General features: G+C 45.2%; 1 protein-coding gene across 1 annotated transcript in view; it reads right to left on the minus strand.

Moving 5' to 3' along the window:
- FIG4 (FIG4 phosphoinositide 5-phosphatase) overlaps positions 1 to 10752 on the minus strand; it is an 87973-nt gene that overhangs the window by 1975 nt on the left and 75246 nt on the right. The window contains exons 11-13 of the mRNA XM_015428341.1: positions 5092 to 5150; positions 2734 to 2881; positions 1633 to 1716 (exon numbers count right to left, since the gene is read on the minus strand). Coding sequence (XP_015283827.1) covers positions 1633 to 1716; positions 2734 to 2881; positions 5092 to 5150 — 291 coding nt within the window. The remainder of the gene's footprint in view (positions 1 to 1632; positions 1717 to 2733; positions 2882 to 5091; positions 5151 to 10752) is intronic.

Here is a 10752-nt window from a genome sequence, read left to right on the forward strand (position 1 = left end):
GCTTTGTCTTTACATTGGCCTTTCTCATAGTATTCTTTTCTGCTTCTATAGTTACTGCAGGTTGGATATCAACAAGTGACTCCTTAACATAACAAGCCTGTTGTTCCACAGCACTCTGTGTTTCATGCACCAATTCCTCCTCATTATCCATAGCCGGCTGTACACTCTGTGGTTTTTCAAATAAATTGGCACAAGCAATCTCGAAACCTTTTTGTATTCCATCTCTCGATAACTTCAAAAATTGTTCCACAGTTAATTCTCCCACTTGCATATTATCATCAATCTGCTCTTCCTCCAATCCCTCTGCCGGCGCCATTTTAATTACACGGTTAATTTCAATTAGAATAACTCAGTTTTTAGCAACAATCTGAGGTATCATACATGGTTGTAAGTCCTTTCCCACAAAGTTTTTAACCCCACAAAAGAAAAAAAAACAACTTTCACACTAATATCTCCCTCATTCCTTCTCTGGCCGCTAATCTTTACCATTTTTGGGTACAGAAATATGGGGTAGGTTTGTAAAGAGTCGTCTCTTCTATAAGAATGGAAACCGAGCGTACTCACAACTTGCAATATTTTATAAGTCCAGGAAGGGTTATTTTCCCTGCTGTGTTGCTGTAGTATTGTAATCCAAACAAAGATTTAAAAAAATGGAAGGCTGCAGCTCCTCCCGATGCTCCTGCTTCAGGGCGGTAGCGATCCCCCCCCCCCCGCATTGCCAAGTGAGGGAGGGGTCGAAACAAGCCCTCTGCGCCGGTTCTCTCTCCGGGAGGACCGGTGGAGCCCATCCCTCACGGGGGGGGGGCTCCAAAAAAGGCGAAGGGGGATCGGACGGCACAGGAGTTCCCACAAGCCATCCATTGCGTGCCGTACCAGAAGTGACCCTGACTCTTCTGAGTCCAGCTCTTTCCACACATGCCTTCAGGGTAAACTGGTGACAGCAAGAGCAGGCAGCTCTGCTGTGTGAACCCCTAGGCAGCCAAGGCACAGAGAATGGCTATCAGCACCATTTTTAGTCATAATGACACAGTGGAAATCCATTAAAAATTCTTCTTTAGACGTATTTCATTGTTCACTAGAATAAAAACTGTTGAGAAAAAAAATCTCCTCAGCCTCAAAACTGAGGTGAGGAAAAACACAGAGAACAGCCGTGGAGAGCCTCTCTCCACGGCCGCAAAAAGAGAATTGAGGGAGTAGCGCCCCTCCTCCTGGTCATCTGAGCGTTTTGGCGGGAAAGCGCCAGAGGGAGGAGGGGCACTCCCAGTCTATTAGAAAGCTTGGAAATCTTTTCCGTGGCTGGCCTGCGACTGCGCAGTCACGATGAACTATTTGTTCTCATGTTTTTTATTGCAGGCTGCCATTCTCCCTTCTTCTTTCCAGGCCTAAAGTGCAACCTGGTACCACACCCATCCAGCACGACATTCTGTTCAGATCAGCCTAGCATTCTACACATGATGCAGACAGAAGGCCTTAACATTTAGCCTGATGCAAAGCTCTGGAGAACTCAGAATTCTCCATGTTGTTTTGTGTTCTTTTTTTTTTTAGAATGATGCACTACAGATTTCCTAGTACAATAGGTGCTTCATAATTCATAATTAAATGAGGCTGTAATGAAAGTATTGATTTTCTTACCCCAACACAGATTTTCCAGTTTCATCAGGTTTACGTACAGTAAATGGGCTAGGATCAATGCCAACATTCTTGGGCATAAAATCTCTGAAGAAAAAGGGAATGGGGGAAGAATCAATAAATAAAACACAATAAGCAGAAATACTTTATGAAATATTTTCTTCTCAGGCTAGACCACATAATTATTTCAGATGCAATTTACACTCCCCCCCCACGCAAAATGCAAACAGGTCAAATCATACAAGTTAATAAAATTTTCAAAAGCACCTTTGCAGCACTTGATTCAAGATTTAAATAAATTCTGAGAGTTAAGATTTAAAATACATTAAAATGATACTAAATATACCTGGCAAAGTGATCCCCCCCCCCACTGAAATCTGGAATTGCTATACTGGACTCATCGCTGATAAAAAGCCCCCACTATATATTGCCTGGGTTCACCATCTCAAAAGAGTTATTTTTTACCTTTACATAAACATTTGCTTCTCTTTCTCACCATTTATTACATTTTTATTCCCTCCTTCCCTCCAGGAAGCCTGGAGAGGGGGCATATTCCTTCATCCTTTTTGTCCTCACAACAATCCTGTGTGGTAAATTAGGCTAAGACTGTGATTTTCTATCTCAGAGTCACTCTTTGTGGCTTAGCAGGGATTTGAACTCTCCCCAGTCAAAGTCAAGCATGCTTGCTACTTCACCTGCTGACTTTCAAATGAATCAGTGATGTCAGACTCACAGCCTTACAGCCAAGTCAGATGAATAGGTGACCCTTCATGTACATTCCTGAGGCAGCAGTTCCTCCAAAGAGCTGGATTATACATTCTTACGTTGCTCTTAGACCCATTGTATTAGAAATTCTGCACATCTCATTGTCCCTGGACAATTTAACTAAAAGCATACTACTAGCATGCTCTTTAGAAAGCAGCACACTTCTTAGTTCTTAGAAGAGACAGCAAATTCTAAGAACACATTCTCTCCTGAAGAGATGCCATTTTAAGGCTATAGATGGAATCTGTCACTTGAGAAAACTCTTGATATTTCAATAAAAATTTACTTTTGAAATAAATAGCTGTTAGTGCTACAATTTAATTTAAAAAGCAGAAATACCGTATAGAATTTGTCATTGCCAAGCAAAAGGTGTCATCAAAACTGCTGAGTTCATAAGGTCGAAAAAATTCATTATGAATATCAATTTCTTCATCAGATTTATGAAATTTTTTCACCATTAGCTTCCTTCTGTTTTCAGCACATGTCACTACAAAAGACAAAACCTAGTAAGAGATTCTTTAGACAAAGATTTATTATTTGGCACTAATCAGGAATGGGGATTGCTGGTTAATCAAATGTTATAGATATTCAGGCTTATTGCTCTGACCTGCCACAAATTACCAAAATCTCACACCCTTGGGAATACAATAGTAACAGCCCCTACACCTGACACCCACCCCCCCAGCCAATGAGCTGGCAAACTGCCTGGAAGACCTCTGGAAGCTCTTCTAGCAGCTTGAGGCAAACACGGAAAGAGGCTCCCAAGGATGACTTCAGCTGGCAGCGCTGACTGTCCAAAGCTGTTTGGTGGTGGTAGGGAGGCAGACTGAGCAGGAAGGAGGCACCTGAGGATGACAGTGTAGGCTGTCAGAAGACCAGCAACAAAATAACACAAATGGACCCAGTAATTGTAAAGTCAATAACACAAGAAAGAATTACTGTACAAGTTCATACTATTGAAGGCACATTAATGAGTCTTGCTGATTTCTACTTGATTTTAATAGGTGAACTTCATCCGAAGACAGAAGCCCAATCACGGTGCCAAGGATGTTACAGATAGAACGTTTCGACTGAACGTCTTTTTCAACCATCAGTTTGTAGTACTATTCTTTACTTCATGTTTCCATGAAAGGTACAAGTTTTCTATACTGGCTGAGAGCAGCTCTCACAAATTTACAACATTGTATTCGGATAGCAAATGTTTTGATCCTGGTCACTGTGCATGGCAGTGAAAAAGACGTTCAGTCGAAACGTTCTATCTGTAACATCCTTGGCACCGTGATTGGGCTTCTGTCTTCGGATGAAGAAGACCAGCAACAGCCAGAGGCATCAAGCTGGCTAGCTGGAGAGGCAGGAGTGGGGTGTTCGCATACCTGAAGACAGGGGGTGTGGTGGCTGGAAGGGGAAAGAAGCATGCCCTCTGGGCAATGCCAGTTAATCAAATTTTCCAGATAGTCCACTGCTGGATTACAAAGCTTTTACTGTAGCTATATGTCACTAAAATATGCAATTAAGATATTATGCATATAGAATCCCTTGAATTAAGTTTACCTTTAAAAGATCTTCACAGGTAGTTAAGAAACAGAAAGAAGGCAGGTAGAAAATAACAAGCAGCACTCTTCTTTACCACCAGTGTGACGCAAGGGGATCCACTAACCAACTGCCTTATTCAGGGCTGCACACGTACCCATATGGCTACCTGCCTCTCCTCCCCCTCAACCCCATATTGGCTTCCTGAATACATTCCAGCTCAGGTAAATGGCAATCTGGAGGAGAGGTTTAAGCCTCCACTTCCCATTGTGCTGCTACAAATTGAGTCTCTGTGTGCCTGGGAAAGACAGCACTCCCAGAACACATTTGTTACCTTACCTGAAGACATATCAGAAAAACATTATGTGTAGTTATAGTCTAAGGGATGGTGGCAGGTTGTGCTCAACCAGGGATGGTACAAATATAGCATTAGAAATCAATTCCATTTTTAAAAAGGCTGTATGTGAACTCTACTGACTTCAAGCACCAAGCACAATAGCCAGTTTTTCTGAACAGATATGTTTAAGTGAGTGCATCAGTACTGCCTACTTATAGTTATGAACAAAGGAGGAGTGCATGGGAACCAACTCTTTAAGCTAAAACTCCTGTCTAGTGGGATCACTTGTGCTAAGGCATGAAGGATGGACACAGACACAGTGTCTATACTGTTAAGCCTTAATCACCATACATATTTGGAAAGGAATGTGCCTCTTCAGGTTTTAGAGAATGATTTTTCCAACAGCTACCTTTTCAAAATTTCTCCTGTCTTTGAAATGAGCATCCAGTACATATATTATAGCTCATATTACCTCATGACTGCTGTAACGTCATAGATTTTTCCTTTACTAATTCCACAGATGAGAGAGTTATTACATACCCTAAATACCATACATGGATTAAAAAAGTACAGCAACTAATTTTCTATAAAATAATGGCTATATGGATTTAAGTATTTAAGTGTTTTACACAAGCCTCTAACTAACCTTTCGACAAGAAAATCTATTTAAAATCCATCATACACATTATCGATATCTTCTTCAACATACTGGTTTTATTCACCATACATATGATCATAGGTATGTTAATATTTTAAAAAATTGTGCAATTATATCAACAGTTTGGTGTAGTAATCTTAAAATGAAAAAAATTATAACAAAAAGCACTTACCTTCATCATAAGGCAGTGGCAAGTGTTTTAATACACCTGGAGTCCACCAGTAAGTGTAGCTTTAGGTGTGAAACAAAGACAAGCAAATGTTTTTAATCACCTTTCCAATCTTGCTATTTGCTTTTCACAATCTATTATTTACACATAAATGCAGCATGTCATGGATATGGTCAAAAATACAGGGGAATAGTTGCTAGCATTAAGCAGAGCTGGCCTAGTTTCTCAGCTATACACAGAGCCATGACAAACAGGGAGTCCAAAGATCCAGAACAGAACTGTCATACAGTTATGGAGAGGAGCAAGGAACAAAGGAATACCAGACTAATATAGCCTTTCAGCCTTTCAGATATTAGAAATAGATTAATAACAATATCAGAGTAATATCAACAGACATAATGTGTCTGAGGCCAGGTGCAAGAAACATCTGAGAATGGCAAGAACAAGAAGTGAAGATATAGTTCAAAGATGTGTGTGCGGGGGAAGCCTACAGATACTGATTTATAATTTTTTTCATACATAAAACTATTGTAAATATTTTATGTTATGATAGAAAGTAGCAAGAATGAACTAAGCTTTTATATATTTTAAGATATTTGAGTATATAGGAAAGCTAACTAGATGCACTGGCCTTCTTGAATGCACACCTGTATCTCAATCAGGCCTGATGCATGGAAGCATTAAAGACAGTGAGAGCAATAACCAAAGAAGTACAAATGTCACAAAATTCTTCAAAATACTGGAAGAGATCCAAGAGATAGGATCAGCTCATGAATTGGAATTTCTATAATAGTTCACCTGCTCTGAAAGCCCTATCTGTCACAGCTAGGTAGGGATGGGCAGAAACGAAAAAATGGTGGTCCGTGGGAGTTCATGGTTCATTGGGGTTCACGAACCACAAACCTTTCAGTTTAACGAACTGGTTTGTGGTTCGTGAAGTTCAACTCGCCCAGCTTGCCCCACCTGGTTTCTTGGTCCTTCACCAATCACGGACTAGGGGGCGGGAGGGAGGAGTGGCTATTTTCATTCGAGAGGCTTACTCCTTACTCCCGGCTGTGGAGTGCAGAGTGTGTTGGCGTGATGCTGGAGGCTGAGGAGAGTTTGGCGATTTGGTTGGTGTACTGACTGCCTAACGCACTGGCCAACAGCCTGCTGTCCCTGCTGGATGCCGTATCAGGCTGCGCGTTGGAGCACCCTAGGCTGATTGTCTTGGGTGATTTCAACGTCCATGCCGAGGATGTGGCCTTCAGCCGGGCTAGTGTTGTCCATGGCGGCACTGGGACTCTCTCGTTACAGCCCCCACGCACCGGGCCGGTCACATGCTCGATTTGATCTTCGCGGCTGGAGTGATGGTGGCGGAGGCAGTGCCATGGTTGGACCACCAGGCCCTGAAGGCCCGTCTGAATGTTCCACCCTGACCCTGTTTAGGCGGCGAGCGGATTTTTGCTCGCCCGTGCTGCCAAATGGACCCTATGCAGCTCCAGATGGCTTTGCGGGATCTGAGGCCCCCTGGCGGTTCGTTGGATGAGCTGGTTGAGGACTAGCATGACCGGCTCTCCTCAGCCATCGACGAGATCGCTCCCAGGCATCCTCTTCGCACTCGTTCTAGGCGGGCGCCCTGGTATATACAGGAGCTGTGTCAGCTGAAGCGAGAACTGAGACTAGAGAGACAGCGCTGTGCTCGCGACGAGGCTTCAAGAACACCCTATAGAACGCTTATGAGATCCTATGAGATGGCAGTCAAGGCCGCAAAGAGAGATTTCTATGCGACCATGATTGCATCTGCTAGCTCAAGCCCGGCCCAATTATTTAGTACGATTCGGTCTTTGACAGCTCTGCCACGGGGCAGGCAAAATGTTAGGGAACTGGACATCGGCTGTGAGGCTTTTGCAAGCTATTTTGCAGGGAAAGGCGCTCTGCCGTGACCTCCCCACCACAATTGATACAGTGAGCGAACTTGAGGCCCCTTGCACGTCTTTGGTGTCGGGTTTAGTGAATTTTAGCTCACTCAGCCTGGAGGAAGTTGACAGATTGCTTGTATTTGTGCACCCAACCACATGCAACCTTGATCCGTGCCCCTCCTTGCTCATTAAAGCGGGTTGCAAGGGGTTTCGAGGTGCCCTGCGGGACATTGTCAACAAGTCCCTCTTGTTGCTACAGGGCTTTCTGGATGACGCTTCTGTCCACGATCCCTTCCAATCCGGCTTTCGCCCTGGTCATGGGACGGGGATGGTACTGGTCGCTCTGACTGACAACCTCCATAGGCATCTGGATCGTGGCGGTGTGGCGGCACTGGTGTTGTTAGATCTGTCAGCCGCGTTCGACATGGTCGACCACCAGTTGCTAGCCCACCACCTCGCCGACATGGGAATTCAGGGGCTTGCCCTTCAATGGTTTGCCTCTTTTCTCCAAGGTCGAGGACAAACGGTGGTGACGGGATCAGCGGTCCCAGAGGCGGCCTCTTGAATGTAGGGTGCTGTCCCCGATGTTGTTTAACATCTACATGTGCCCTCTTGCCCAGATCGCCCGGAGTCGTGGGCTTGGGTGTCATCAATATGCAGATGACACCCAGCTCTATCTGATGTTGGGCGGCCGGTCAGACTCCACCTCAGATGACCTGCATCGGGCATTACAGGCCGTGGCTGGTTGGCTCAGACTGAGTTGGCTGAAACTAAAGAGCAAAGACGGAGGTCCTGGGTCTGAGTCGGATTGGTTCGGGGTTGGGGCTCCCTCTCCCGACCTTCGATGGGGTGCCTTTGGTACCAGCGTTGGAGGTTAGGAATTTGGATGTGCTCCTGGACTCCTCTTTAATGATGGAGGCCCAGGTGGCAGCCACTGCCAAGTTGGCCTTTTACCATCTTCAGCTGACGCGGCAGTTGGTCCCTTTCCTCAATCGTGATGACCTGGCGACAGTGATCCATGCGAAGGTCACCTCGAGGTTAGAGTACTGTAACGCTCTCTACATGGGGCTGCCTTTGTCGCAAATTCGGAAGCTGCAGCTAGTGCAGAATGCTGCAGCTAGGCTGCTGATGGGTCTCCCTAGACGGGATCACATCCGGCCTGTGCTGAAAGCGCTGCACTGGCTGCCAATGGCGTACCAGATTAGCTTCAAAGTGCTGGTTCTTACCTTTAAAGCCCTATATGGCCAGGGTCCGGCTTACCTAAGGGACCGCCTTTCCCCGCATGTTCCCCCAAGGGCACTACGGTTGGGGAGTCAAAATCTCCTAGACATTCCAGGCCCCAGGAACATCAAATTTGCTGTCACCAGGGCCAGGGCGTTTTCGGTGGCGGCTCCTACCTGGTGTAACGAACTCCCAGAAGAGATCCGGGCCCTGCGGGACCTTGTGAAGTTCTGCAGGGCCTGTAAAACGGAGCTCTTCCGCCAGGCTTTTGAGTAGGAGCCTCTGCCACCACTATTCCATCACCGCTTCCTCCATCATCGCACTTTTACCACAGCTTGAGCGGGTATCATCGGGGGTGCGAGACGTTCCTGGTGGATGACAGTGCTGCTGAGATGTATATTGCTGTTGTTCTGGTATAAATTACTCCAGAACCCCATCTTGGAATTCACGATCTAAGTTACCTTTGGAGCACCGATATTTTAGTGAATCGTATTATATTGTATTCTTTTACTGTTCTTTATACTGTTTTATTGTTTTAACCTGGCATTTATGCCTCTTTGTAAGCCGCCCTGAGCCTTTGGGGAGGGCGGGATATAAATCTAAAAATAAAGAAATAAATAAAATAAATGACATGATACAATGGCTTCCCTGTGGGGTAGAGATGCCAAACTTGCAGCAAGTCTCCAGCTGACTCTCCTCTACCTGCCCTCCAAGTTTGGTGAGGAATGGATTTTGGGGGGGTGAGTTACAGCCCCCCAAAGCAGGTGCAACCAGGAAAGTGCTCTTTGGGGAAATCAGAGCCGCAGTGTAAGAAGTGTATTGAATGGTGTTCTTTAATAAATAAAAGTAAAGGAGACCCCAGCAAGGGGTGTTGTTGTTTTAAAAGAAAAAAAGAGCTTGCCCCCCCACCATGCAGTGGCAGAGAGAGGCTGGCTCAGGTGGTCCCTCCAGAGCAAGAGGGTTAAAAGATAAGAAAAGGAAACCCAAAGAGTTTGCCCTCCCCATCTGGCACTGGCAGAGAGATTCTAGTAAGTGTGTGGCTCAGGTCTTTGAAACCACAGCAAGGAACACCTTCCCAGCTGAGAGAGGTGTTTAAAAAATTGTCCCACTGTGTGGAGAAAGCCTCAAGGCTTCCCCTTGAATCAGCCAGCAGCAATTCTTCTCCTAACTCACTCTCACTTGACATCTATCTCCTCTCGTCTCTCTTCCTGTGAAAACAGCTGAGTCAGGGTGTGGTATATATACAACCTGCTCCCATAGAGCAGAATGGGAGCTCTGTGATTGGCTGCCAGAGCTGTCAACAAAGCTATGAACAACTACTATGGGTGTTTCTAGGGCTCTCCACAAGTCCACCCCCAGTGCTGCCTAGGAATAGATTGAATTGTCACCAGGCTGTCTGGCCTGTTTGGCCAACCAACTGCTCTAATGAACCACCTGAAAAATGAATCTTCGTGAAAAAAATGGTGGTTCATTGTTGGTTCGGGAGTGGTGCAACCAAATGAACTGGGTCAAAATGAACCATAAACTGGCCCAGTTCGAGTAAAAATTTAGTTCGTTTTGCAGTTCATACCCATCCCTATAGCCAGGAAGGAACTGGCACGGATGTGCATAAATATCTGGATTATATTCCCGGTGTCTACTGTTTTACACATTAGGAACACTACAACACTTTACACATTTGTTTAACCGAGAAATAATCTGATTAGGTAACCAATGTGTTATTAAAAGATAAAAATCAACCCTGGCTAGAAGAATCTCAGTTGTGTAATTATGTCTTTCTAAAAGAATCTCAGTTGTGTAACTTGTGTCTTTCTAAAGTATCTTCTCATGTCAATAAGGTGACAAGTCTGCAGCAATATTGATTTCCATAGTACATATCTATTGGTATCAAGCATTCACACAAATGGCTGCAGTTATGATGTCAATACTTAACAACGAGAGCACTTCCGGTATGGCGCGACGACGGACGTGCTCTAGCGAACGCTGAGCCGCCCGAACGCGTCAGTCTTCTTTCGGGGGCTCCGGTTGCCGGGGAACCCCGACCAGCGGACCTGGAATGGACTGCTGGAGCAAGGGGCTTTATTTCCCCCCCCCCACAATCGGCAACGCGGGGGGTGTCCAGAAAACGCCCCAGAAGCAGAGACTGACGACGGAGCAAACATGGCTGCCATGACTTTGCAAAGCCGCAGCCGCCGGAGTTTTTAAAACTGCATGGGTGGAAAAAAAAGAGACTTGTTTGTAATGCAAACGTAAGAAGAGACAAGGTGTTGATGGAACTCAAGAACAAGCAGAAATATCGAGGCACAAAATTACTTTCAGCTGGGATAACGGATGAGACCTCCAGACGACAAAACCCAAACAGGTAAACAAAAGCGGCCGGTGAACTGAAAGGGACGGACTTACAAATAATTATTTTGGAGGAGGCAAGAAAAGTTAAGAGAATCTGTGAGTGGAACTTGACTGTGTGAACGGGGAGAGATTTGGGGGAAGTTATTGTTGATAGAGGCTCCGTGCTGTTTGAGAGAAATGGAGCAAATAGAAG

Source organism: Gekko japonicus, unplaced genomic scaffold, assembly GCF_001447785.1.
Source record: "Gekko japonicus isolate JY-2015 unplaced genomic scaffold, Gekko_japonicus_V1.1 scaffold4356, whole genome shotgun sequence".
NCBI classification, from domain to species: domain Eukaryota; kingdom Metazoa; phylum Chordata; class Lepidosauria; order Squamata; family Gekkonidae; genus Gekko; species Gekko japonicus.